At 42.2% G+C, this 23,387-nt stretch overlaps 1 protein-coding gene across 5 annotated transcripts in view; it reads left to right on the forward strand.

The window, feature by feature from the left end:
- Nucleotides 1-23,387, forward strand: part of ASTN2 (astrotactin 2) — an 899,232-nt gene that overhangs the window by 382,914 nt on the left and 492,931 nt on the right. For 4 of the 5 annotated variants that reach the window (XM_025888498.2, XM_073905829.1, XM_025888499.2 and 1 more), the window contains one exon: nucleotides 21,117-21,284. The exons of the other annotated variant lie outside the window; for it this stretch is intronic. In XM_025888498.2, the coding sequence (XP_025744283.1) occupies nucleotides 21,117-21,284 (168 nt within the window). The remainder of the gene's footprint in view (nucleotides 1-21,116; nucleotides 21,285-23,387) is intronic. 5 annotated transcript variants of the gene reach the window in all.

The raw sequence follows: 23,387 nt of genomic DNA on the forward strand, positions 1-23,387 counted from the left end.
ATTCTTTCGTGCTTTGTCAAAGATGAGTTGACCAGAGAGTGGAGGGTCCATTTCTGGGCTCTCGATTCTGTTCCATTGATCTATGTTTCTGTCTTTGTGCCAGTACCATACTGTCTTGATGATGACAGCTTTGTAATAGAGCTGGAAGTCCGGAATTGTGATGCTGCCAGCTTTGCTTTTCTTTTTCAAGATTCCTCTGGCTATTCGGGGTCTCTTCTGGTTCCATACAAATTTTAGGATTATTTGTTCCATTTCTTTGAAAAAAGTGGATGGTATTTTGATGGGGATTGCATTGAATGTGTAGATTGCTCTAGGTAGCATTGACACCTTCACAATGTTTGTTCTTCCAATCCATGAGCATGGAACGTTTTTCCATTTCTTTGTTTCTTCTTCAATTTCTTTCATGAGTATTTTATAGTTTTCTGAGTACAGATCCTTTGCCTCTTTGGTTAAATTTATTCTTAGGTATCTTATGGTTTTGGGTGCAATTGTAAATGGGATCGACTCCTGGATTTGTCTCTCTTCTGTCTTGTTGTTGTTGTATAGGAATGCCACTGATTTCTGTGCATTGATTTTATAACCTGCTACTTGACTGAATTCCTGTATGAGTTCTAGCAGTTTTGGGGTGGAGTCTCATTGAGGTTTTGATTTGGTTTTCCCTGCCGAGCATTGTTGAGTACTTTTTCATGTGTCTGTTGGCCATTTCAAACATCCCTTTCTTTTTGCCAAAATTCTCTTTTCCCTCCACTCCACCTAGCTCTTGCCCTCTGGTGCTTCAGCATTCAGCTCAGGTGTGGCAATTTGGACCTTGCAGAGGAGGCGGGGCCCCTGCTCTGTGTGCCGCGAGGTTCCTGATTCATCTTCATTCACAACACGGGTCATGCTCTGTGATACCTGTCTGGTTATCTCCCAGCCGAACCATATGCTAATGTCAGGCACTGTCTCTTCCACTTTTAGGGGCTCCAAATTTTGTCACAGTCTCCAACATAGAGTGGAGCCTAATATGTTTACATCTATTCCCCATTCAAGACATAAAATCAGGTCACATGACCTGACAATGAGATGGACTTCTAAACACCAGTGTTGATCCAGGAAATGTAAGCTGCATGGTTTACAACGCTCTATCTGGAACAGAATGGAAAATGGAGAAGATGGAGAATACAGTTCTCACTGAGGCAGATCTCAAAGGATTCTTTTTTTTTTTTCCAAGAGAGCATGAATGCATGTGAGCAAGTGTGGGGGGAGGAGCAGAGGGAGAGGGAGAGAGAGAATACCAAGCAGGCTCCATGCCCAGTGCAGAGCCTGATGGAGGGTTCGATCTCACAACCCCAAGACCATGACCTAAGCCAAAACCAAGAGTCAGACACTTAACCAACTGAGCCACCTAGGCACCCCAGATATCAAAGATTCCTAGAGAATGTAGGGGTTGAGTTGAGCGTCAAGGAATTTGATCTTGGACAGATCCATCATCCTCCTCAAAGAATTTGTTTAAAGATACAGTGGAACTGGTTTGTGCAAAAGGGAATTGGTCTCAGCTTCTCCCCTCTCCCTGATGGACCTGCTGTTTCAGCCTTCAGCACCACCCCCTCCCCATCCTCAGGCCCCGCAGTAATATCCCTGTATACAAGGAGCACATTCTTATGGCATATTGGGTGTTCCAGATACAATGTGAGGACAGCAACTTGGTATTTGCAGCCCTCCAGTTGCCTTCTCAGTCTCTCCAGCCTTCTGCCCTCCCAGGATCAAGCCCACTAGGAGAATCTAAATCAATATAATATTAGATGATTATAAAAATATCAGCTAAAAGTCACCATGTGCCTCTGATGTGATAGGCAGTGTACTAGATGTTTGACCTGCAGTGTCTTCTTTAATCTTTACAGAACTTACTTACACATTGAAGAAATATTTATTTCATGTATCCTTATGTGTCCTGGAGTGATAGAGATGCTGTCCTGAAAAAGACATTATGAATGCCTCTGCCTTCCTAATGCTTTCATTCTCAGCAAGAGACAGACACCAAATAAAATTAGCAAAATAACGAAATATGTTGTGGCAGTGAAATGAGTGAGAGCTGCTGGGAAAATAATTGAAATGGTGGAAAACAATTAAAACAAAGAGGCACGTTGGGATGTTAAGCTCAGATACAGTGTTCAGAGAAGACCTCTCTGAGGAGGTGCCATTTAAGCCGAGACATGCAGGGTGCGGGGGAGGAAAGTGTGTTCCAGGCAGAGCACATTCAAAGCCACCAGAACGATGGGACATCTGGAATGAGATCTGCCCAGTTTCGGGGGGGTATGGGGTGAGGGAGGATTGCAGAGGAGGGCAGTGACCAGATCTTCTATCGGGGAGGCATTCTTGTTGCCTTTCCCCTGGCAAGGAACTGATGTTCGGCAAAGCCGGGTTCTGATGAGTGCTCTTTGTTTGGGGACATTTGCTCTCTGCCCCAACTTTGTGTGTTCAAATTCGCCTGGGCCACCCCACTTCCATCCATTTAACACACAGGAAGTCTCAGCCTCTCGGCTCTGGTTACTTCTCTCCTGGACTTCTCCCCAGCCCCCTCGCCTTATTTATCACCTTCAGCTCATATCCTTCATCTTCCTGGTTCCTGACAGAGTTTCTGCTTCTTTCCCTCTGCCTGTCTCCATGCTGAGAACCAGAGATAGATTGACCTCTCTCTTGGACTTGCTGCTCTGCTCTGTCTCAGACAGCCTTCCTGGCCACTCTGAATCTATCTGTGATGGAGCCCCAGAAACCAGCGCATTTAATCATCTTGGGACCCAGTCCCCAATTGCCAGCTGATGCTTGTCAGCTCATTGTTTGAGACCCATAATTTAAAGGGGATTGGAGTTTTACTAAGCAACCTGAGTTCCTGCAATTATAAAGGATAGATAAATTGGTAAGGTGGAATGTCAAGCAGTGGGTGATAATTATTTTTTAAAAGGAATTTGCCCCACCTCCCACTCATTTAAGTCTAGTTTTCAAAAATCAATATCCTTGTCTGTTACCATAGAAGATACTACTTGGGGAATTTCAGGGCACTTTCTTGTAATAGAAATGAGAAAGTCAAAAAAAGAAACACACCAGCTAATAATATTCCTTTTGCCCTGGGATACTGTTCATGATTATTTCTCAGAAGTGATCTTTAATTGTTTCATCTAAAGAGTGTGCATCTTCTTCCCTCTGACTATCTCTTCATAGAGGTTTGTGAATTGGATCCAGCTATTAGTCCCACTTACTAATTTCCTCTGAGCCTTGCTGGCTGAAGCAGTGGGTTTGGAACAACTTTTAATTTTGTTTTTAATTAAATTTCAGTTGTTTCAAATCACTCACTTTTAATGTCATTTCTTTGCAGCCCCCAGAAGCTGTGTGTTCTTGTTTACGAACACACACAATGTGATGTGTGTGTATCCGTGGCATGGCTAAAGACGGACTCCTGGCTGGAGTCCAAAGCAAGAGTGGCAATTAAGAAAACAGAAATGAGTCTAGAATGAGCTTTTGTTTACACTGTTACATCCAGAGCTAATATGTTGTTTAAGCAGGAATCTGGGTTATTGTGTTTGTTTTTGCCAAACCATATTTGAACGAGGCAACGCTCCCTTGTATATCACGAGAGGATCATCAAATATATGTAGGTAGAAATAGTATAAGAATAGCTAACACTTATTAAGCATTTATTACATACTAGGTACTGTTTTAAGTACTTTACGTGTATTACCTCATTTACATTAAAACAGTAATTTGAAACAACAGAAATTTAATTTACGTAATATTACCTCCCACATTCCTATGAGATTATTATCCACCGTTTTATAGCTGAGAAACCCAGGCCCATTTAATTGGATCATTATCACTTGGTTAGTTCCTGGCAGGGCCAGAACATGAATACTGACCTCCTGATTCCGTATCTCTGTCCTTAAACACTGCATGAGACACGCTGCCTATGAAGAGACAGAAGGGCTTCATCATTGCAATGAACTTAACAACAAACAATGTAAAAACGGACTAGTTCTTTGCCAAAGTGAAATGATGTTAGTTTTATGTGTGTTCTTCCCTGTGGCCTCTGCTAATGCCCATTCCTCTTGTGTAAACCGTGAGGCTGCAGTGCGGGGTTTGGTTTGGATTCATGAAATTGTGCTTTGGGTCTTTAACTGTGGTCTCTGAGATATTAAGCCCTCTGGAAAGGGCAATTAAGTTTGAAAACAAAAACATATCCATGTGCCAAATGTCCTTCATATCCTCTGGGTTATCTTGCATTTTTTGCTGTTGTGCGTTCTGACTTGGAACAGAACGTAACCGATTTGCGATCTCAGAAACTTCACATCTTATTTTCTTTGCAGGGAATACTCTTTAACTGATATCACCACTCTCCCTCCTGTCCCCCAATAAACACACACACACACACACACACACACACACACACACAGTTGGGTACTCACAACAGCCGGTTTCCTAATCCACGGCTTTCCTTTTTTTTTGTAGTCCTGTGAGTGTTGATGCATTTACCTGTTTAATGCTCATTTCCTACTCAGCACTATGTACTTTTTATAGCCTAGTACTATGGTGCCCTGTCTTTTTCACTCCCTGCTAAATATCCAGTACTTACAACCAGGCCCAGAGTATATATGGCACTCAATAAACATTTGTTGAATGTACAGATAAATACATTTGGACTTTAGTGTAATAACCAACCTGCTGAGAAGCAAAGTGACAGTAGATGAAGCCCATCCGCCAGAGTCTGGACGTCCAGACTGTAGTCCCAGGTCTGTCATTAAATAATTGTATGTAACTCAGGCAAGAACCTACTAAATATGCCCTCCTTCATATCCCCAGTCCTAGTCTATTGGGTTGATGATTCTTTTTGTGTATATCCTTCCAGAATTTTTGCTACTCCCAAACACACACACACACACACACACACACACACTGAATTGCTGTTTGGTTGTTTGTTGAAAACCTGAGATAAGGTCCTACATATCATCGGCCTTTAGTGGCTTCAGCCTCTTTGCTTGTAACAGGGGAATGATGATAATTCGTAGAACATATGTGCTTCCAAACAGAGTATAGTATGATTGAATGCCAACCACTCTAAAAATATTTTATATTCATTAAATTTTTCCTGACAATAATCCTAGAGGAAGTGACTATCATTTTCCTCTTTTTTTTCAAATGAGGGAAACTGAGTCCCAACAAGGGTAATGGGTTTATCCAAGCTCACACAGCTCTGAGCAAGATGTCTGACCCCAGAACCTCCCATATTTCTTGCCCAAGGACCAAGTGAGACATTGGTTGTAAAGGTGTCATATGGCACCTTACATGCCAAGCAAAAATTACCTACCACTAAAGCTTTAGTGAAATTTGAAGCACCACTGGAGAGTGGGTGGGGAGAGCTGTGTGGTTTCCTTCTTTTCTTTCCATGTGATAGCCTCTAAGGTGGTGTTCCTCAAATTGAAAGTACCATTTCTCACTTCATCCATCCATCCACTCAGAATGTTTCCTGATCGCCCACTAAGTGCCCAACCCTGGACCAAGAAACAGTAATTTGAAGATGTGTTAGACATGGATTGTCCCTTAGAAAGCTCACTCTTTTCTGAGGTGGATGAAACATCAGCACACCCCAAACCTGGCCACATGGTGGGAGCTGGGGTGGGGGAGTACTCAGTAAGTATGTGCTAAACTCCCATGCATTAGCAGTGACACTGTTGTGAGGAGAGACGTTCAGAGGCCAAGGCACTTGGAACAGAAGGACAGACAGGTCCCTTCTGAGTAAGAGGACAAGGGAAGGAAGAGTTTGGCTTTGGCTGGGCCCTGGGAGGATTGGTATGGTGAGGAGGACATCCCTGGTATGGAATCAGCCTGCACAAAGTCGGGGTGGGGAGGCTAGGAAGGACATGCATGGGAGGGAGCAACAGCCCCATCCAGTCTTCATCCGATGCCCCTTCTGTTCCAAGGGAGGGAAAACACAGTCCTTAGTTGCCAGGGACAAAGAAAGAAAGAACAAACACATTTTGGTGACCTACTATGTTTGGACTTGATACTCTAACTTTATATATATATATTCTATCCTTTATTCCTCCCGAAACTTCTGAAGCAGTTGGTATTAATACTGGTAGCAGTGGTGTCAGTAGGAATAATAGTAGTAGAAGTAATAGTAGGTGCAACAGCAGTACTCTTACTACACAAGTAGTAGAGGAGTGAATGAAGAACCTACTAAATGTGCCCTCCTTCATATCCCAGGTCCTAGTCTATTGGGTTGATGACTCTTTGTGTATATCTTTCCAGAATGTTTACTACACACACACACACACACACACACACACACACACACACTGAGTTGCTGTTTGGTTGTTTATTGAAAACCTAAGATAAGGTCCTAAATATTGTTGGCCACCTTGCTTTCCTCATCAATCATGGATATCTCAATGTGCCTTTATACACAGGAGTTATGTGGTAGGTACTATTGTCCCCATTTGATAGATTAGGAACCCTTAGGCTCACAAGATCAGGTAAGGGGCTTAAGTCAGCTGATAAATGGCAGGATTGGGCTCCCACCCATCCTGGCTTGCTCCAGGGCCTGGCTCCCTGAAGCCCCACCATCTCCCTTTGGAAGCAGAACGAAATAACTCATCCTTTACCTGTCGTATACCAGAAATGTGGATCTCAGCCATCCTGTGTCCTGTTTGAGCCTCAAGACCTTCCTTTGGCCCTGAAAAAAATCTTATCCTTCCTCTCCTTATCTTTGCCATAATTCATAGTAGGGTTTGGCTGGCGAAGGGCTCATGGCAGTGAACCTTATGGTGAGGCAAAGCTGCACATCTTCTTTGTTATGTTGCTCCAGGTACCAATATTATATATTTAGGCAGGTGTTCTCATCTGCACCAGACAGTGAAATCTGTACCATCAACATGACTATTGAAGCCTCCACATTTTTGGAAGCTTTATCCTATGTAGTCCTTTGTAGCCTCATAAAACAATTAGATTTAGGCTTAGCATTAATTTGAATTATTGTCCAGTTTCCAGAAAAGATCTTCTGGAAATGTCATGAGGATGTATTGCATGTCTTTGGAGATATTAAGTATTCAATACAGTATTATGTCACCTTTCCCTGCCATCTCTCTCTCACACACTCAACACGGTCTGATTTATGTTTCAGCTGCCACCATGAGAAGTTTAGTACTTAGAGAAATAACCAGAGATGAATATTGACAAAAGCCAAACACACACACACACACACACACACACACACACACACACACACACAGTAGTGAGAAGAATAGGAGGCATCCTGGTGTTACAGACAGAGAGAGCTCTAGGCTCAGAGACAGGCAGATTCTTCTTGGGAATTATCAACTTCCTAGCCTTGCAACTGAAGACATGGCCCTTTAACCTCCTTCAGCTTGAGTTTTCTTATCTGTGAAATGGGGATGAAAAGAACACCTGCCCTCCAGCGTTATTTCTAGGATCAGTTCCACTAACGATATCAGCAGCTTAGTAAAACCTCCCATTTGATAAGCACATCCAGTAAGTCAGGTTCATAGGCAGCCACACTGAATATGCATGCGAATGCTCCAGAGTAAGTAGTATTCATTCCCTTTTTGAGGAGGGAGCTGAGAAAAGAAATATTAAGCATTTTCTGAGGTCACTGAAATAATAAGTGGTAAGGGCATGTGTTGAATCCAGGTTTGCCAATCCCAAGGTCTGTGCTTTTCCCACGGAATTGATTTCTAGACAGAAGAGAAGAGACGAGAAGGCCAGAGACCTAGAGAGAGAGAAACACGCACACAGGCACACACTGACAGCGAGAGACGCGAAAGCAGGCAGGTGCCTGGGTCTAATTTGGTCGGTTGGCATCGAACCCACAGTGTAGTAATGAAACAGATCCGGGAGGAATTGCTAATATGGTTATTCTTAGCACTCGCAGTTGTGAGCCATCTTTGCCAAACAGCCCCGGACGTTCGTGCAGATTCTTTGGGAAAAGCAGAAAAAAGTATAATGTCATAGAAAAGGGTGGACCCGAAGAGGGAAGAGCAGGGCAGGTTGAGCAATAAATTTAAGCTGATGGGTCTGGAAGGTCACACACTGCATCCGTTCATTGGGTCATGCAGTCAGGCGGGCCTGTCTTAGCCACACACATAGTATGTTCATTAGGGATTTACTGAACCTAATATGTGCCAGGCATTCTTCTCTGCCATGTTACTTCACTTCTGACCCACGTGGTAAAGTTGTATCCCTCATTCCTGTCTTCCCCAACTCACCCTGGGAAATGGTGAAAATCGGAGGTGCTCCTGGGACAAGCCATGGCTCAGCACGGGGGGAAATGAGCATACTTGGCCAGGCAGGCAGGAGAAAGGTGAGCATTTTTTTTTAATGAAACTCTTGCCTATGTCCCGGGCAGGACCCCATGGAGCACAGCTCCAGGAGGCACCATCCACATAGGATACAATTATTCGCAGAATTATCTGTGCTTGCGTGTATGTACACACACGTATGCATATATATGTGATCACATGATTATCCAGTTATATGTACATATATGAAATATACAAACATATAGATCTTTATGGGTAAACATGTGATTATGTGTAGAATGCATGGTTTGCTATGTCAGTTTTGTCCCCCCCAGAGTAGGACAACACAGAGGCCCTAGCCAGGCACGGTCCTGTCCTTAGGCAATTCAAATGCATTTTATGTAATGGTCATAGAATCTCTATGAAGTAAGTATTTCCATTGTACAGATAAGGAAACAGAGGAGGACTTGCCAAGATTAAATGATTGGTTTCAAGGTCATACAGCAGGTCAGTGCCTGGACTAGAATTTAAGCCATACCTGTTTGACCCTGTAGTCCAGCCCTCTGCCTCCCCTCTGAAATCCTATCTTACTTGGGCAACTGATAGAAAGGGAAATTTTTCAACACAGTAGGCCCCCTTATCAGTGGTTTCACTTCCCATGGTTTCAGTTACCCGCAATCAACCATACTCCAGAAGGAGATGATCCTCCTCCTGATGTATCATCAGAAGGTCAATCATAGCCTCACACTACGTCCCACGCCTGCGTCATTCACCTCACTTCCTCTGATCACACAGGCATTTTTACCATCTCACATCATCACAAGAAGAAGGGTGATACAGTAAAATAAGATATTTAGAGAGAGACAACATTCACATAAATTATACTACAGTATGTTGGTACAGTTGTTCTATTTTATTATTAGTTATTAATCTCTTACTATGCCTAATTTATAAATTAAACTTTATCATAGGTATGCATGTATATGAAAAAACATATGTGGGGTTTGGTATTATCTGTGGTTTCATGCATCCGCAGTGGGTCCTGGAATGTTTCCCCTATGCATAATAGGGTACTACTATATTAGCAAATCAGAGCTACAGGACCTTTGCGTTTTGTCCACCACATTCGTTCAAGAAGAATTGATCTTAGATCAAAAAGAAATCCAACACTGAGATTGGGTTTGATGCATATGTTCCCAATGAAGTCACGAAGAAAGTTAAAAAAAAGAAAGAAAAAAATTCCAAAATAAAAGCAAATAGTTGCCTTTAATCTTTAACAATTCTTCTTTAAAAAATTAAATAACCTAAAGGAAAACAAGAGGTATTTCGTGACTTTGTTCTTTTCCCCCGCTGCCTAGCTTGGTACCAAATTGTTATATCCCTGGGGAAAAAACAATTTTTTTGAAGTCTCAACAGTTCAAACCTCTTTCATCTAGACTCAAACACCCCTAACTCAACTTTGAAGTAAGACCGGTGATACGTAAAGGCATGTGGAATTTGGTGGCAATCTGTTTTAGCCAGACTTTGATCACAATTTGAAGTGTGGAAGACAGAAAACAGTAGAAACACAATTGCCTGGAGGAAATCAAGGAAACCTCCATTTGGGGAGAGAAAACGAGGCTTTGATACAGCTTTGTTGGGAACTATTTCTCTAACACAGAACACTCAAAATACCAGTGACCTATCCATCTTCATGCTTCCATTTAAAAGGATATTTGGTGATGAATCCTTCCATGTTCTTCTATGACATGGACCTCTCAAACTTATTGCCATTGGACACCCCCAGTGTGGGAGCATTAGCCTTAAGACAACTCACCTCCATGGGATCTATTCTTGATTGTCAGCGTGGAATACCGGGAATAGACCCTAAGCTCTTGGGTCACCACACTTGGGCTCTGGCCCAGTCCCAACACCTTCCAGCTCTGTTTCCCTGGGAAAGTCAGTCCATCTCTGACCCTCAACCTTACTCACAGCTAGTTGTAGATATTTCACGAATCCCAATGGGATCTTGGGCACATTCCTTCCCTTTCTTAACCCTCAGTTTATCTCTAACTAGACCATCTGCTCTCAGTGTGGACAAGAATACATCCAAAGATACGAAAATTGATTCTGGGGGCAAGGGGATGTCCTTTTGCTCTTTTTCTTTATGTACAGCAAAAGCACAGTACATACACATACACACAGCATATCTGTGGTATTAAAACTTCATGGATTGGGGGAAGTTGAGGAATAGAATGTCTAAAAAGGCTTCTTCACAGGTGATAATGAAACAAAAAAAGGCCGAGATCCTCTGGACTAAAGGATCTCAAAGTTTTCTAACCCTCTTTAAAATTAAATACATAACTTAGCTTCATAAAATTATGATCTATTGTGTAATTGTTCTAAGAAGATTCTGATTCTTCTTAGTTTCTGTCTTCTTCAGAGCTTTTAAAAAAATAGTATTTGAACAAAAAGAAAGAGTCCGACCCTCTTTAAAATAGCCAGTGGAACTTCTTCTCCGTGTTTTCTTAGTTTTCTTCTTCTCTTTGTCATTTGCATCTCATTCACATGCTTCTGCAGGATTGCATATTCATTATAATCTGGCTGCCACTCCCTTGTCCATCCAATGATGTTGCAGTGTTTGGAACCAGGTCAGGTAGCAGACTGGGCATCTGTGGAGTGGATGGAAATAGCTTAGCTCAGACCAGGGTTTTTATCCTGGGCTCCACGATCCCTGGGGGAGGAGAGGGACCCCATGGATAGAACGGTGTTTCAGCTATTGGTTCCCTTTGTAGTACCATGCATTTGAAAACTTTATTCTGAAAAGTGACCCATAGGGATCTATGACAAAAATAAAGGTTAATAAACAGGGCGAATGCTGGGCTTAAGATGTTGTTGTTGTCAAATAAGACAGAGAGAGTACATTAGTTCGCTAGGACTGCTGTAGCAAAGTACCATGACTGTGTGGTGAAACAACAGAAATTTATTTCCTCCCAGTTCTCGAGGCTGGAAGTCTGAGATCAAGGTGTTGGCAGGGTTGGTTTCTTCTGAGGACCTCTCTCCTTGGCTTGTAGATGGCTGCCTTCTCCCTGGGTCTTCACATGGTCTTCCCTCTGTTTGTGTCCTAATCTCCTCTTCTTATAAGGACACTGGTCCTATTGGATTAGGGCCCTAACCTAACGACCTCATTTAAACCTAATTACCTCCTTAAAAACCCCACCTCCAAATATAGTCATAGTCAGAGGTACTGGGGGTTAGGATTTGCAACATATGAATTTTGGGGAGGGCGCCGACCGGCCCAGGACAGGTAGACACTGCAGAGGAATAGGTTGAATTTGATGCAAGCAAAGGGGGAAGAAAATGGCAGAAGGGACGAGAGCTTTAAGAATATCCAGAGATGACAGCATAGAGAAAAATGTCTAATGACTCTATCAGAGATAGTTGTAAGAGAACCCCGCCCCCGCAACCCACCCCATGACTCTAGATTGCGGGTGCTCTCAGGAATTGAGAGGTCCCAGCCCTCCGGGTTGTCTTAGCCCCTGCTCACAAACCCTCAAACTGCTGTTTTTAACCTCATGTTTGCAGAGTTTGGTCACTTGCTCCTTAAATGGCTTTCAGTCAATGCCAGGTGGTGGGATGTATTCAAGCCTCTGTGGACAGGGGAGACAGGTGGGAGTGGGTGCACTTTTCATGGGTCTGTTGGGCTGAAGTTAGGTGGGCTCCTCCATTCTGCTTTGTCTTGGCTTTGTTTTCCATCCTGTGCCCTGAAAAGACCTTTCTCCCAGGTCCATGCTCCTGACGGATGGGATCATCATGGGAATATATGATGTAACATTAGGAAATAAGCCTTTAATTATTTTTCACATATTCTCAAAGAATGAGGTGGGGTGGGGGGAGAGCTGAATACATTTGGCCAAAAAATTCCCTGAGCATCGTTTGTGAAGACCATCTTTCCATCATGCAACCTTTCATTCCTCTGGTTCCCATTAACCACTGTGACCAGAGCCTTCTTTTGAAATCTTCCATCCACGGTTCTCAGAGATCTGTCTCATGATTCGAGGTATAATGAAAGGGGTTTGCAGCTGCCGTCTGGCTCGCCAAGCAATTTTGTCTGGTGATACCTCCTTCCGTGGTATTTTTAGCTCTCATCTGTAGCTTTCTGTTTCTTTAGGGGCCGATATGCCTCTGGCTTTTCAGAGAAGACTACGGAGTGGACTGAGCTCCCCAGCTCACCTCTGATCTATGCTGCACAATTACAGAAGCAGGCTTATAATCAATGTAATTGAAGATCAGAGTTAATGAGGACCTCTGTGCCCATGCAGTCCCCTGAGCAACGCTGAGCTTCAGATTCTAGATAAGGAAACGATTGGGCTCAACTGAAAATCCATTTGGCTAATTAGATGATGTATATTCCCACAAGCCAGTGGGAGAAAAAAATACATATATATATATACATATATATATATATATATATATATATATTGAAAAATAAGGAAACATGACATTTTGAAGTTGAGATTTTGGCAAAGATTCACTTCAGAGTCACTGCTCTCTGGGAAGATTGATATGAGCACAAAGAGGAATCTCAGAGCACCCAGAAAATGGGGGTACTTTTGATCCAAAGCCAAGAAAATAAAACAGGGTCCATTGGAAAACTAGAGATATAAGAGACACATGGAATAATGTATTTATATTCCTTTCCTGTGTATTTATTCTCAAAGTAATGCTAGAACTTTACCCAGAGAGAGCTGCTTGCCACTCTTTCGCCTTACTGTGCTTGTGCTCACTCTCTCTCTCTCTCCCCCACCCCATCTCTGCACACACACACACTACCCAACATCTTCTGAACCTCCACTGTACCCTAAGCACTATGGTGATTGCAGAGTTAGATAAGGCATAGTCTGCTTTCAAGAAATGTATGATCTAGTTGGGAGAATAAGAAAGGGGAAATTTTAAAAAATCATGATTTGCCTTAAATTTGCTTAATCTGAACCCCCTGGAGTGTGAGCGCTCAGTGGACAGATGTCATATTTTGCTCATCCAGAGGCAGGGACAGGACCCAGCACATAGTATGTGCTTTATTTGTTAAATGCATAAATCTATGGATGAATGAATAAATCTATGACATGGCATATATAGCTGGTAGTTGAGTGCAATAACTTGTAAGTATGAGAGAGACTAATAGGCGCACAAACCAGGTCTGAAGGTGAGCTTTAAGGGGCAAATGCCGCTTCAACTTTTGCCAAGTTTGTTGTTCATCTTTGTATCCTTCCAGATCTAGCTTAAAGGCCATCTTCAGCGATTCCTTTCTGATACCCCTTTTTCCTTCCACTTATACTCAGAGATGCCCATCCTTGTCATGCAGTGCTTTCAACATTCTAGGTTGTATTATATCTATCTGTGCACACATTTGATCTCCCTTGTTAGTCCATAATTTTCTTGATGGATTCAATCCATTTATCATTCTCTATACCTGTTTCTTATGCAAGGAGGGGCTTAATAAATGTTGGTTAAATGAACATGTGAATTAAGTCTCAACAATTATGTTTTGTGCAGTTACTTCCTCTCACTATCTGATGTGGCATCTCCCTGACACATGTCCTTGCCCCTTCACACTGAGTCCCTCCAGCATCTCTACTTTGATCATCCACACCGCAAGCCCATGGGCTGAATGAGAGCTCAAGAGCCATGTTTGTCAATTCAAGTTTGGTTTGGGACTGGGGAGACACTGAGGGCTAATCTTGTATTCTGGCTCTCCCAGAATAAAAACAAAAAGACAGAACAAAGAAACAAAAGCCTTTGGGATCAACATGGAGCCTTTGGGATCACCTGCTTCACAATCCCATGAAGTTAGTTGGAATTCCTTCTAGTCAAGCACAGAACTCTGAATTTAATTAAAACAATTCATGGAAACTAATGAGAATGAAAACACATCGGTCCAAAACCTATGGGATCATTAATTCATTCAACAGGCATTCTCTAAACTCCTAATATGTGCCAGGCATTTTGCTCAGGGCTGGATTGATAAGGACTAATGACTGAGTCATAACCTCTTCCCTGTAGGAAAGCACTATCTATCAGAGAAAGCAAAAGACCTTCCACACTACAAGATACATCCTAATGGGGGATGCACAGACTATCAGAAAAGAAGCAAGACCACCATTGAGGGCAGCTCTGCCTGATACCCAACCAGAGCCCCAACTCTAAAGACAGCCTAGAATAATGGGCAGGTCCCATCTTTGGATGCTGAAAAACCTAGAGTCAGTTTCTACTTCGGCCACGTACTCGTTGTAAATTTGTTTAAATCAGTTTCTCTCTGAATTTCATGTTTTCCTTTTTTAAAATGGGGAAAATACCTACCCCATAAGGCTGTTATAAGAATTAAGTGAACAGGATGTGTAACACATTCATCCCAGGGTCTGGAACAGAGAGGGCATTCAAAGGATAGTAACTCCCTTCTGCCATTAAACCAACAGTTACCTTGGTAGAATACCTTTTAAAAGCAGTTGATGAGAACCTACCTTTGAGTCACTCCCTTTTTAAAAAACTTATTTTACATATTTGTTTCCTTGAGGGGGGAGCATGCGCACAAGCAGGGGGAGGGACAGAGATAGATGGGGAGAGAGAGAATCTTAAGCAGGCTCCACATCCAGCATGGAGCCCAACTTGGGGCTTGAACTCATGACCCTGAGATCATGACCTGAGCCGAAATCAAGAGTTGGATGCCTAACCAACTGAGCCACCCAGGTGCTCCAAGTCACTCCCTTTCACAGAGACTCTTTTCTCATATTTAAGAGAGATCAGTTAACCAGTATTGGATTCAGAGCTTTGTAAGTATGTAAGAAATCCAAATAATAACTAAAATGGCTCCTGCTAATTGAGATTTCACAATGTGCTGGGGGACTTCACATACTGTAGTGGATGTTGTCATGCTGGGTCCAAATCTCTCATCAGAATGCAGGCACTCTTCCCCCAGCTGCCAGGAACGTTCGTGGTCGACCACTTGCTCTGAGTCTTTCTTGGAGAAATGTCCTTCATTGAAAAGGACCACTTCACCTAAGCACATGTCCCTTCCTTGAGGAGAGCCGTAGCCTATGTCTGGTTAATGTGGGGGTACAAAGGCCTGACACATTGTCTTGATTCAGGACAACTCTGAAGGACCATCCCAGCTCCAGAACTTCCCCTGGGATCAGCTGAGGGCTTTGCTTCAACTGCATGGCTATTCGGCTCCTTCCTCTGCTCAATTCCACTTTGCTCCTTACCAGGGAACCCCCAGCAAACCTCCTGCATGTCGGTCTCTGCCTTTGAGTCTCATTTCTGGTGCATCTGACCTAAGATACGTGCATTGTCTCATTTAATCTTTATATCAATCCTATGAGGGAAAAATCCATAACCACATTTTTCACGAGAGGTGACTGAGGATTTGTCCACGTTTACAGAGCTTGTGAGTAGCAGAGGGAAGATCTGAATACATGTCTTGCTGACTCTCTTCTCTGCATCCCTGCACTGTGTAGCTTTCCTGAAGTAGTGGGATTAGCCAAACTCAGCCCTGGGACACAATTCAATATCCATCCCTCAGTCTTTAGTGAGAATAAATACAAGAATTATCCATTTAAACAGCATGACTGTGCTTTTTAAAAGAAAAATCTGTGGTTGATACTGATGTTCGGTGCCTTGCACAGGGACCCATGTGACATGTTTCTGCTCGGGCTTAGTTCCAGAGGGGAAAATATGGCTTTGCAGATAGATTTGCATATCTTCCTTTGCCAGAAATTTGAAATATGGAATCCAGCAGACTTCTTTTTTGTATTTGCTTTAGCGCCAAGGATTTTAAGGCCAACTTCAAATGTGGTCATTTCCTTATCTCTGAGCTTGATGCTATCTATCCCTTATACTTTTCACATAGAATCCTCTTTCATCCTCACCAAAAATCATATTGTCCACTGTGCTTCTATTGAGGAACTCATTCTGTAAGATGATGGAAATCACATCATCTGTGTGAGTTAGAGAAGATAACGTTGCGTGCCATGCCCTTACCCTTTTTAGGGAATCTTGGTCCTCAGGGCATTCAGGTAGGGTCTGATGTGATCCTGCCTCTCTGTCCATTGCCCTTTGGACCACAGCTAGTCACCAAAGCCAAGAGGAACAACCAGCAGGGTCTGTTGTGACCTGACAGAGAGGTTCCTGTCAAACCCATATGATGCCCAGTAGCTGAGCTCCTCTTGGAAACTTATTGGTTGATAGGTAGACAGAAGCAAATGCAGGGAGAGAAGCTGAGTCATGCTATTTGTGAAACAATTTAAGATCTGCTGCTGAGGTCTGTAGATCTGCCATAAATCTAGAACCACTCTCCAAGTCCAGCATTGTGGAGCTTGGTCCTAGTTGAACTTTTTGTTTTTCCTTTCCCCCTGTGAAATTTGACTTTTACTATATTTTTTATGTGTATTTTCTCTGTTTTTATTTTTTCATTTATTAATTTTTTTAAACTCCAATTTCAGTATAGTTAATATACACTGTTATATTAGTTTCGGGTGTACAATATAGTGATTCAGCAATTCTATACATGACTCAGTGCTCATCATGAGAAGTTTACTCTTAATCCCTATCACCTATTTCACCCATTCCCCCCACCACTTCCCTTCTAGTGACCATTAGTTTGTTCTCTATAGTTAAGAGTCTGTTTCTTGGTTTCTCTCTCTCTTTTTTCTTTTCTTTTCTTCTTTTTTTTTTTTTGGTCAGGACCACATTAGCTCTTTATTATTTCACACTAATGCTTTGAAATAAAGAACAGGATTTGGCATATTCATAATTCTTTCCTCTTGAGAATCAGAGTAATGTTCAAGGTTTGTTTTCTTTCTTAAATTCTACATGTGTGAAATCATATGGTATTTGTCTCTGACTTATTTTTGCTTAATACTCTGTAGCTCCATCCATGTTGTTGCAATCGGCAAAATTTCATTCTTTTTTATGGCTGAGTAATATGCCACTACATATACATATATATATATATACACACACATACATATGCCACACACACATACATATGCCACATCTTCTTAATCCATTCATCTATCGATGGACACTTGGGTGGCTTCCTAGTTTGGCTATTGTAAATTATGTTGCAATAAACATCCAGTGCACATATCCCTTTGAATTAGGGTTCTTGTATTCTTTGGGTAAATACCCTGTAGTGTGATTGCTGAATCATAAGGTAATTCTATTTTTACCTTTTTGAGGAATGTCCACTGTATCTTCCAGAGTGGCTGCACCAGATTGCATTCCCACCAACAGTGTAAGAGGGGTCCCTTTTCTCCATGTCCTTGTCAACACTTGTTGTTTCTTGTGTTTTTGATTTTAGCCATTCTGACAGGTGTGAGGTGGTATCTCATTGTGGTTTTGATTTGCATTTCCCTGATGATGAGTGATGTTGAGTATCTTTTCATGTGCCTGTTCACCAACTGTATGTCTTCTTTGGAAAAATATCTGTTTGTGTCTTCTGTCCATTTTTTAATTGGATTATTTATTTTTTGGGTGTTGAGTTTTATGTATTTTTTACATATTTTAAATACTAAACCTTTATCAGATATGTCATTTGCAAATATCTTCTCCCATTCAGTAGGTTGCCTTTTCGTTTTGATTATTTCCTTTGCTATGCAGAGACTTTTTATTTTGATGTAGTCCCAATAGTTTATGTTTGCTTTTATTTCCCTTGCCTCAGGATAAAATACCTAGAAAAATGTTGCTCTGACCAAGGTCAGAGAAGTTACTACCTGTGCTCTCTTCTAGGATTTTTATGGTTTTGGGTCTCACATTTAGGTCTTCAGTCCATTTTGAGTTTAATTTTGGGTATGGTGTAAGAAAGTGGTCCAGTTTCATTCTTTGCATGTAGCTGTCCAGTTTTCCCAACACCATTTAAAGAGACTGTCTTTTTCCTGTTATGTGTTCTTTCCTCCTCTGTCGAAGATTAATTGATATATACTTGTGGCATTATTTCTGGGTTTTCTATTCTATTCTATTGATCCATCTGTCTATTTTTATGCCAATACCATACTGTTTTGGTTACTACAGCTTTGTAATATAACTTGAAGTCTGGATTTGTGATGCCTCCAGTTTCAAGATTGCTTTGACTACTCACAGTCTTTTGTGGTCCCATACAAATTTTAGGATTGTTTGTTCTAGTTCTGTGAAAAATACTGTTGGTATTTTGATAGGGATTGCATTAAATCTATAGATTGCTTTGGGTAGTGTAGACATTTTAACAATATTTGTTCTTCCAACCCAGGAGCATAGAATGTCTTTCCATTTCCTTGCATCATCTTGAATTTCTTTCATCAGCATTTTATAGTTTTCAGAGTACAGGTCTTTCACCTCTTTTAGTTAAGTTTATTTGTAGATATTTTATTGGTTTTGGTGCAGTTGTAAAAGGGATTCTTTTCTTTCTTTTTTTTAAGATTTTATTTATTTATTTGACAGAGAGAGAGATAGTGGAGAGGGAACACAAGCAGAGGGAGTGGGAGAGGGAGAAGCAGGCTTCCTGCTGAGCAGGGAGCCCGATGTGGGACTTGATCCCAGGACCCTGGGACCATGACCTGAGCCAAAGGCAGACACTTAACAACTGAGCCACCCAGGCACCTGGGATTCTTTTCTTAATTTCACTTTCTGCTGCTTCATTATTAGTGTATAGGAATGGAACAGATTTCTGTATATTGATTTTGTATCCTGTGACTTTACTGAATTCATTTATCAGTTCCAGTGTTTTTTTTTTTTTTTGGTGGCGTCTTTAGGATTTTCTATATATAGCATCACGTCATCTGTAAATAGTAGAAGTCTTACTTCTTCCTTACCAATTCCGATGCCTTTTTTCCTTTTTTTTAATTTTGTTATGTTATGTTAGTCACCATACAGTACATCATTAGTTTTTGATGTAGTGTTCCATGATTCCTTGTTTGAGTATAACACCCAGTGCTCCATGCAATACATGCCCTTCTTAATACCCATCACCAGGCTAACCCATCCCCCCACCCTCCTCCTCTCTAAAGCCCTCAGTTTGTTTCTCAGAGTCTGTAGTCTCTCATGGTTCGTCTCCCCCTCTGATTTTCCCCCTTCATTTCCCCCTTCCTTCTCCTAATGTCCTCCCTTCTATTCCTTATGTTCCACAAATAAGTGAAACCATATGATAATTGACTTTCTCTGCTTGACTTATTTCACTTAGCATAACCTCCTCCAGTCCCATCCATGTTGATGCAATGTCTGATGGCTGAGTAATATTCCATTGTATATATGGACCACATCTTTATCCATTCATCTATTGAAAGGCCTTTTTTCCTTTTTGTTGTGGGCTACCTTTGTCTATTACTGCATACATACATTCACCATTTATACCCAATACGCAGCCACCTTGCACAGGCTTTTCTTCCTTGCCTTCAAAGAATGTGTGTGTGTGTGTGTGTGTGTGTAATGTAATCCATATATGTATGCATGTATGTGTTCATGTATGTATATATGTCTATATAGATGTATATGTATGTGTGTACATATATATGTATGTTAAAGGGAGTATTTTAGAGCATAGATTACAAAGTAGGGTCTTTTGTTTGACTTACACAAGTTCTTTTTTTAAAGATTTATTTATTTATTTATTTATTTGAGAGAGAGAGAGAGAGAGAGTGTGTGTGTGTGTGTGTGTGTGTGTGTGTGTGTGTGAGCAAGGAGGGGAGGAGCAGAGGGAGAGGGAGAGAGAGAGAATCCTAAAGCAGATTCCCTGCTGAGTGGGGAGCCTGACATAGGGCTGGATCCCAGGACCCTGAGATCATGACCTGAGCCGAAATCAAGAGTTGGCCGCTTAACCGACTGTGCCACTCAGACACCCTTAACTTACACAAATTTAAGAACAAATTTAAGTCGTTATTTCCAAATGGCTTGATTACAATCAAAATCTGAATTTTCAGCCTCTCCTGAAGACCTGACATTCTTGTACCACTGGCTTTTAGATCCATTTGGCAAGAGCTGGCTGGAGCTGTCCTGCAGCTACTCCAGTCTGACAGAATCTGTGGTGCCAGGTCACGCCAAACTCCATCATTCCCCAACATTAAGGCATTTTCTATGGAACAAGTGTGGCTTTTTTTCTTAGAGGCGCTATGGATTTCTTTGAATTTCTCTCTGTCCCCATACCTCCCTCTCTCTCTCTAATAAAATAAAAAATAAAATCTAGGCCAGGAGGCCAAGAAGCTGCTCAGCTAGTCTCTCCCATTCATATCACATATCTGGCCCCTGTGGGCATTAATGACCCCTGTTAGGGGCGGGGAGGGGAGGGGGTTAGAGGATGCCTGGGTGACAGGGATATTAGCATTTTTTTTCTTTTACTTTTAAATTTTAATGTTTAAGCATTCTTTCCTAGGACAAGTCAGGCCCTGGCTAAGCATAGCATTTTATCTACATTAATTTATTCAATTTTAAGAACAACGACGTGGGTTCCATTGATATTCCTATTTACAGATGATGTCACTAAGGCCAGAGGCATCGAGTGGCTTGCACAAAGTCAATGGCAGATAAGGGTGGATTCTGGATTTGAACCCAAATCTCTGTCAGTCCTAAGGGCCCAACTTTTATCTGCTAGGCTGAACTGCCTCTGCATCTGATTTGTCTCTTTCTCTCCTGGCTGCCGATACCATGGCTGGCATACTGTAAAAATGCTCTGTCAATGTGGGTAGACGAGTGCAAACAGAGGACCTGGGGTAGGGGGATTGCTTGCATGCACCTGCCTGTGTTCTTGGCCTGCACATCAGCACCAAGACACATCGACATCCTACAATTGGAGAGAAAGTAGCTGTCTTTCTCTCTGTTCACCCACAGGGAGCAGCTTTGTGGTGAGTGAAGGGAGCTACCTGGATGTCTCAGACTGGTTAAACCCGGCCAAGCTGTCCCTGTATTACCAGATCAACGCCACCTCCCCATGGGTGAGAGACCTCTGCGGGCAGAGGACGACAGATGCCTGTGAGCAGCTCTGCGACCCAGAAACTGGTGAGCCGTGGGCTAGGCTGGGGATGGAGGGAGGGAGGAGGTAGGCTGCAAGATGGCCTGCATGCCTTGTACCTGAAGAATCATGGCTTCTGAGCCATGGATAAGCGGTTTTCCCTGAAGGCCCATCAGTTCCATTGGTGGTTAAACCATGTGCTGCTATCACTGGGCCAGGGAGAAAGTTCTATAAAAACCACAGAATCGCAGAAGTAGAAAGGGCCACAGAGAGCATCCGGTCCGGTTTCAGCAAAGCAAGGTATCTGAACATCATCAGGCATCCCTGAGCTCAGATCCTATCCACCTCTTACTAGCTGGATGTCCTTTTTCTTTTTTTACCAGTTTTACTGAGATAAAATTGATGTATAGCATTCTGTAAGTTTAAGGTGTATGCTGTGATGATTTAATACATGTATATACTGTAAAATGATTACCACCTTAAGACTCATTGACGCCCCCATCAATTCATATACCATTTTTTTATGGTGATAACACCTAAGATCTACCCTCTTAGCAACTTTGAAGTATATAAAACAGAATCGTTAAGAGTTCACTATGTTGTACATAAGATCCCTAGGACTTACTCATCTTAAATGGGGAGATATTGGTCATAGGGTATAAACTAGCTGGGTGTTCTTCAGAAAGACATTTCCTCTGAGTACCAGAGAATGAAAACAGCATCTAACACACAAGGCTGTTGTTAGGATTAAATGAGATAATGCATGGAAAGCCCCTAGTATATTCATATACTCCTTCATTTGACAGGTATTTATTGAATAGGCAGACACTTCCCTAGGCACTGAGGATATAGCAGTGGACAAAATTGGCATAATCTCTGCCCTGATTAAGTTTATATTCTAGGGAGACATTCAATCTGCACTAACAAGGTAGCCACTAACCACAGGTAGCTATTTAAATTTAAATTAAGTAGAATTAAATAAAGTCAGCATTCATTTCCCCAGTCACGTTAGCCATCTCTCAAGTGCTGTGTAGCTCCGTGTGACCAATGGCTACCTCTTGGACAGCTCAGATGTAGAACATCCCCAGCCCTGCAGAAAGTTCTGTTGGACAGGGCTGCAACAGACCAACAGGAAGGTATATGTACTGTGTCAGGTGATGATGCATGCTGAGGGAGAGCACACAGCATAGGGGATGCTAAGCTGGGAGTGGAAGCAGAGCCATTATTACGTGCAGTGGTCAGGGGAGGCTTCTTTGAGAAGGGGACATTTGATTGGGCACCACGAGGCAAAGATGGAGGAAGCCATGTGACTATTTGGAGGGGATGGCGTTCTACGCAGAGGCAACAACAAGAACCAGCATGTTGTAGCAGGAGTTCAGGAGTGTGCCATTAGTTGAACAGGGGGAATAGTGTGGTTGGATGGAGGTGAGAGAGGGGAGGAGTAGGAGGCAAATGTGAAAAGCAGAAGATTGGGTGGGGGTGGCTGCAGGGAGTTATATAGGATGACAAGGACTTAGGATTTCACTCTGAGTGTGATGGGATGTCACTGGAGGAATTTGAGCCCAAGAAGTGACATCGTGTGGCCTACATTTTAACCAGAAGCGCTCTGGCTGGTGCATGGCAAATTGACTTCACATTCAAGGGAATTATTATCCCAATGTAGGCAAGAGTTGGCAGTGGCTTGACCTACAGGGTAAGGGGCAAAGATGGTGACATCCTGGACATTCAGAGGGTAGATTTGACAGGACTTGTTATTGGATATGGAAGGTGAGAAGTATAGAGGGGTCAAAGATGATTCCAAATGATTCAATCTGGACAGTGGATGAAAGGACATCTCTTTCATTGAGTCAGAGGATGCTGTAGGAGGTTTGGGATTGAAGTGAGGGGGATCAAGGGTGCTGTTTGGGATGTAAGTTCAAGTTGACTACTAAACATCAAGTAGTGATAGAAAATAGGCAATAGGCATTGGAATCCAAAAGTCCAATTCAAAGAAGTTTTAGCTGGAGATAGAAATTTATGAGTCAACAGCATACACTTGGTATTTAAACCTGGGAGACACTGTCTTATTTATAGTAAATGCTTAGGAAATGGACCATCTCTTCTTCATTGTTGTTGCTCAATAAATGCTGGTTACTAATGTGTACAAATAG

This window comes from Callorhinus ursinus, unplaced genomic scaffold (genome assembly GCF_003265705.2).
Source record: "Callorhinus ursinus isolate GAN/ISIS: 27379988/994484 unplaced genomic scaffold, GSC_fseal_2.0 scaffold24, whole genome shotgun sequence".
NCBI classification, from domain to species: Eukaryota; Metazoa; Chordata; class Mammalia; order Carnivora; family Otariidae; genus Callorhinus; species Callorhinus ursinus.